The sequence below is a fragment of the Protobothrops mucrosquamatus genome, unplaced genomic scaffold (assembly GCF_001527695.2).
Source record: "Protobothrops mucrosquamatus isolate PMUCROS unplaced genomic scaffold, P.Mucros_1.0 scaffold7505, whole genome shotgun sequence".
Lineage (NCBI taxonomy): Eukaryota > Metazoa > Chordata > Lepidosauria > Squamata > Viperidae > Protobothrops > Protobothrops mucrosquamatus.
The window spans coordinates 11,589-17,650 of record NW_015393305.1 but is presented as its reverse complement, the minus strand read 5'-3'; the positions used below and the strand labels follow the sequence as shown (position 1 = coordinate 17,650).

Genomic DNA, 6,062 nt, shown 5'->3' with positions numbered 1-6,062 from the left:
TAAATTAAATTTTAAATTAAATATGTGCTATTCCAGATTTAGCCTTCATCAGAAGGTAATTTATAACTTCTTCAAAAACCTGATTTAAGTTTTATGGTAAAAGTTTGCAGACACTTTTATACGTTAAGCCTAAGTTACGCTTTACACTAAAGTTGCGGCACTAAGTTTGTCTTAATTTAATTAGTTTGTAGTAAGGACTTGATTTTAAAAAAAGAAAGACTTTCTGCAAAGTAAATAGGAAATTTGCATAGGAAACATCAAATTAAAACAAATGGGAAAAATTATTTCCTGAATCTCCTTTTTCCAGATTCAGATAAGTACTCTCATGCTTGAAGGGCAGTTATCTATATTCATGGCACTTGAAACTGCTTGCTATTTAGGACACATTTATGAAGTTTCGTGGCCACAACAAATACACTGATTGAGAAATGTGTTTGAAATTTGTAATGCACAGCCAGAGCAGAAAAGTAGAATACTGGATGTCTCAAATCTAGTTTCCCAAAGCCCTCTGGGTTTTCACACCATGGCCCTGCCTCCTATTTTGGGATAGGAGCCTGTTAGTCCCAGGGACACCTATCTGGCTTTCTACCCCATGTCCCAGTACGTGAAAGAAATAGGGCATGCATGTCCTGCCTTTCTGTTAATTAAAAGGTGAAAATGAAGAGAGGGAAGTCATACTTTCCTTAATGCAATCTCCTGGCAATATAGTTTAGAGACAGATGGCTAGAGAATTTCAGTCTTTCCATGGGAGACAGTCCAACCTCACAACCGATTAAACAAATCTTAAATTTTATGATAAGAAAGAGAGAAAATATAACAAAACTACCTTTAAATATCCAAAATGTAAAGATTCAGTAATTGAAAGACATCAGTTACTTTGGCATCCTTTTCTTTCCTGAAAGGAAGAGGCTCCCATTTCTTTTCTTTTTAGTGAGATTGGAAGGAAGATGGTGATGGATGAAAAGATAATTCATTCCCCATATTGCCTGCGTGCTGCATTTCCATTCTTCCTTGAGAAAGAAGGAAGCCTTTTACAATGCAGTAAGTCAGCAAGCTAGCAGTAAGATTTACATGTGGATGCTTACATTCGATTCTGCCCGAGTTTGAAAAATATCATGGCTCTGGCAGAAGAAGAAAACTTTTCATATTGATGTACGTGGCTTTGTCTTTATTACTTTTAAAAGAAGGAAACTAATTTAATACATTTAAATAACGAAATATAAATGTCTTTAGGTTTGTATCTCAGTCCACTAAAGAAGCGTATGTGATTTCCCTGTATATCAGTAATCCACTTCTGATTGGTGGGAAGAAATTTGATCTACGCTTATATGTATTGGTATCTACTTACCGTCCTTTGAGGTGCTATATGTAAGTTCAGTTTTTGTTCTGTTTTGTTCTATTTGCTGCCCGGAGGTGGGGGTGGGTGGGAATTGTAGAATTGTAGAGTTGAAAATAGATATGTAGACCAGCAAGACTAGTATTAGAAGAATCCAGCCATTCAGGATAGATACCTGTTTGTTGTTAGTTGCGAAGTCGTGTCCGACCCATCGCGACTCCATGGACAACATTCCTCCAGACCTTCCTGTCCTCTACCATCTTCTGGAGTCCATTTAAGTTCATGCCTACTGCTTCAGTGACTCCATCCAGCCACCTCATTCTCTGTCGTCCCTTTCTTCTATTGCCCTCAATCTTTCCCAGCATTAGGCTCTTCTCCAGTGAGTCCTTCCTTCTCATTAGGTGGCCAAAGTACTTGAGTTTCAACTTCAGGATCTGGCCTTCTAAAGAGCAGTCAGGGTTGATCTCCTCTAGGACTGACCGGTTTGATCGCCTTGCAGTCCAAGGGACTCGCAGGAGTCTTCTTCAGCACCATAGTTCAAAGGCCTCAATTCTTTTGCGCTCAGCTTTTCTTATGGTCCAACTTTCACAGCCATATATTGCAACTGGGAAAATCATGGCCATGGTTTTCCCAGATATCTGTTTAGATTATAGATTATGCTTAAAACATGCTAATAAAGAGATCAATCACCTTTCAGGTTACACTGATCATCTGCTGCTCCAGTTTAGAAGATTCCCCCCCCCTAATATTCAACTATAACATTGAATCTTCCTATATTGTTATTAATGTCTGATACTCCATATTCAGCACTCTGGAGCAATGGAGAATAATCTTGGCTTTCGGGGCAGCATTGTTTCTGCTATTTGAAGAGTGCTATCTTATCCCCTTTAACCCTTTCCTTTAAAACCTACTTCAATTTCTTTTTATAGTCTCCTATTCTCCAGCACAGGAGATGGAGAATCCACCAATGGGTTAGCTCTGTCTTCCTGCCCATTCAGACCAGGTCAGCCAAACTTGCCATGCCTGTCCTGGGCTAGGATACACCCATTCTTGACCTGGTGGTTCAGGATTCTTTCACAGGGCAGTACTCAATACCATTATTTAGTTTGGGAATCACACTTCCAATGCCTAATCTGCCCTGGCAATGAAGTAGAAGTTTTATTTGCGCAGGAATCATGGGGAAGAGAGAGGCAGGGTGGAGAACAATTCCTTCATTCCAGGATCTGGTCTCCTAGGAAAAACGATACCAAAGGAGTCATTTTCTGCTGCTTCTCTCCACTGTTGCTTCTGCCTCTGATAAGAAAGAAGAAAGATTTGTCTTCTCTCATTATGACTTTTCTTGTCAAGGAGCAAGGAGAGGAGAACTTCTAGTGCCAGTTCTCTTATCCCGTGGAATGACCACTATAGGACCCATTCTTTCCTGTATCTCCTTGGGTCCAATACCATCCTCTGTTGCATTTCATACCTCTTTGAAAGATCAAGTGTGTTCACGCATCTCTTCTCCCTGGCTGATATGATACTAGATAGAAATAGCAGTGTTGGTTTACTTGTTCCTCCAGTTAATTTAAACTAGATCCTATCTACCAGATCAACATCTGAATTTTGGGGCAGCAATGGGTGCATAAAACAGTACAATTCTTCTCTTTCTATTGTTTCCTTGTTGAATGTGTTAGAAGAATTTTTGTGGTCCGTTTCCTGAGCTGGGTTACAAATAAGCACAAGTGGCAGCTGTTAGGAGTAGTTTATTCATCCAACCACATGCAAGGGTTGAAGGTAGCCTACAATGTTAGGGATGTACTACCGGTACTATGCTGGCTCAGGAATTCTGGGAGTTGAAGTCCACAAGTCATAAAAGAGCCAAGGTTGCCTACCCCTGCCCTAGGCTTTGATTGTGAGGTGTATGTTTAGATGTATATAAGATATAGACCTGAGGATGTGTGAAATTCAGGAAGATCCTTCGTAGGTGTAGATTATTATGAGGGGGAATCTGGCGTCTTTCCTTACCTTGAGGATTTTTGATTGAGCCAGTGAAGTGCTAAGTGAAGTGTTATGATTATATGTTTATTCAGGGAATGATGGTTGCTGAAAGGGGAGTGATGGTGGTGGGAAAAATCAAAGGCTTTTAATTTCCAATGTTAATTTCTATGTTCTTTTTCTATTTAAATTCTTACAAATCCCACCAGATTTCCACTGCACATATTGAACCATATTTGATTCGCTACTTATTGATTGAATTGGAATTGGACTCCTAAATAATAATAAATAATCTGTCAGGCAATTTATAAATTAAAACACAACAGAATAGGAAACAATAGAATAAGGATTAAAATAGTAACAAGGTATTCAGAAAGAGATCAAAGTAAAAAAAAGTTGATTGGACAGGACAAAAGTAACCAACCCTTTGCATAGAAAATCAGTTTACATGAAATAAAACATGTTATAAAATTGTAATAAATAAAAAAAGAAAGATCAAAGCAACTACTGTCAAATAAGCTGTCTCTTTAAGAACATTTAAGTTATAAGATAAGATCTTTTCTTTATATTTAAGGTATAAACTTGGGTTTTGCCGATTTTGCACAGTAAAATATACTCCAAGTACAAGTGAATTGGATAACATGTTTGTCCATCTTACAAATGTTGCCATTCAGAAACATGGGGTAAGTTCCTTTTATAATGTAGATCTAAATTATTTGGAATTAATTAAAATGTGTAACAAAAATCAAGTTGCTCAGTTATACTTCTAAATATGTTTATTTATTCAGTGTCTCATCTCTTGTGTATGCAATTCGCAGTGAGTCGCAGAAAATATTAAGAAACATCAAAACTACTAGAGATCATTTCGCCGAGGCTGCTATTGGCAGCAAAATTTTGAGGCCCTGGAAATAAATTCCTTGTGTGTCCAATCATATTTGGCCAATAAAGAATACTATTCTATTCTATACTTATTTGTTTGTGATAATTTATATGCAGCTGTGTCCTGAGACTTTAGGCCACTCACAAGAATACAAAAACCATAAAACAATATTCTAGAACATAAAGAATTAAATCTATCACTTGAAACAAGTAGCCAATGAACAGTTGACGTAGCCCATTGCTCTCCTACCTAGAACATAAACATTTTAACACACCTAGACTGAAATCTTCTGTTAATTATTCTGTTTATTAGCTTTGGAATTTATCTTGTCCTTAAATTAATATTAAAAGACTATAGGATGTGTCCTGGCAGGATAAAAATGCATTAAAGCCTACTTAAAGTCTATACTTTTTTTGTTGATTGTTTGTGTGCATAATCCAAATTATCAGATTTAAAGAAGACGTCTGGTTCTGAAAAGTCTTTTGAAAGTAAAAATGATAATTTGATGTACTTTTGTAGGATGATTACAACCACATTCATGGTGGCAAATGGACGGTCAGTAATCTGCGTTTGTATCTGGAAAGCACTCGAGGGAAAGATGTCACAAACAAACTGTTTGATGAAATACATTGGATAATTGTACAATCATTGAAAGCAGTTGCAGTGAGTAGAAAAAGCAAGTTTACGATAAAGGAACGTTAAGAAATACAAAAGACCCGTTCAGATTCTTTTCAATGGTTACTTATATTTGTTATTGAAATGTGAACAAGTATCATAGTAAATGTTTGACATATTTTTTATTCCTTATATTTTGTAATCCATTATTTTACATATTCTGCTATTCTGGAATGTGGAATGTCAAACATAAGAGAAGCTGTGTAATATAAAAGCACAATAAATACTTATTTTTATGGTATGCATTCCACTGATCTTTAAACAAAAGTAAAATCAAGATAAATATGACATTTAGCAACCTTACAAAAGAATGTACAGCTACAAATACAAATTCTAAGAAAAATAGCTCATTGAGTGATTTATTGAATCTAAGCCATCTTATTATTAGATTATGGGAGAAAGCTACCAATATACTTAACTCTATTAAGAGTGACAAGTGTATTAGCCTTCAAAATAAAAATGTTACATAAAAACTTAATAGCCTTCCTGAGAATTTTTAAATAAGGAAAAGATAAGACATTCTTCTCAAGAGTCTATAAGAGCAAAAAAAAAAAAAGAGGGATTTTATGACTGTAAAAAATACTAGAACAGTTTGCCTTCTTGAATTGTAGGCATTCTTTTTATTTACAGTTTCAGACAAATAAATTGTGAATCTTTTGTTTGATTTCATATTCTTCCTCTTTATATTTGAGGATTTATATTCTTATCTATAGTATTATTGGTAAGCTTGCACAACTTCTTTGTAAATATTCAGGTTATATTTAAAATGTCTTGTGCACATTATTTAAATAGTCTTCTTCAATACACTACGAAGATGATCTATTGCACATCCTTCTTCTCATGTTTACTTTCATCTCTTATAGCCTGTGATGAACAATGATAAACATTGCTTTGAATGCTATGGATATGACATCATTATTGATGACAAGCTTAAGCCATGGCTTATTGAGGTAATTAAACTTGTGTTGTCTTTGCAGTGCTGTTTTTCAGAACTGTAGAAAAAGGATTTTTTTTAATTGTTGAAAGATAGTTTAGAAAGACATAGAAAACAAACTCAATCAAACAAATAAACCCAAAAAGAAAATCTGTAAAGAAAATTCCAACACTTTTCTACTTATTTGAGAAATGCTCATAAAACATAAAAATAACTTCCCAAGCAATTTCTACCCTTGTTTTTTAATGTTTTCTTAATTAACT

The 6,062-nt window shown here is 35.4% G+C and overlaps 1 protein-coding gene across 1 annotated transcript in view; it reads left to right on the top strand.

Moving 5' to 3' along the window:
- Positions 1 to 1,231: 1,231 nt before the first annotated feature.
- LOC107300578 (probable tubulin polyglutamylase TTLL1) overlaps positions 1,232 to 6,062 on the top strand; it is a gene marked incomplete at its 5' end in the record, with an annotated part of 8,179 nt that continues 3,348 nt past the window's right edge. Inside the window, 4 exons of the mRNA XM_015829892.1 lie at positions 1,232 to 1,368; positions 3,885 to 3,993; positions 4,710 to 4,853; positions 5,729 to 5,815. Of these exons, the coding sequence (XP_015685378.1) occupies positions 1,232 to 1,368; positions 3,885 to 3,993; positions 4,710 to 4,853; positions 5,729 to 5,815 (477 nt within the window). The remainder of the gene's footprint in view (positions 1,369 to 3,884; positions 3,994 to 4,709; positions 4,854 to 5,728; positions 5,816 to 6,062) is intronic.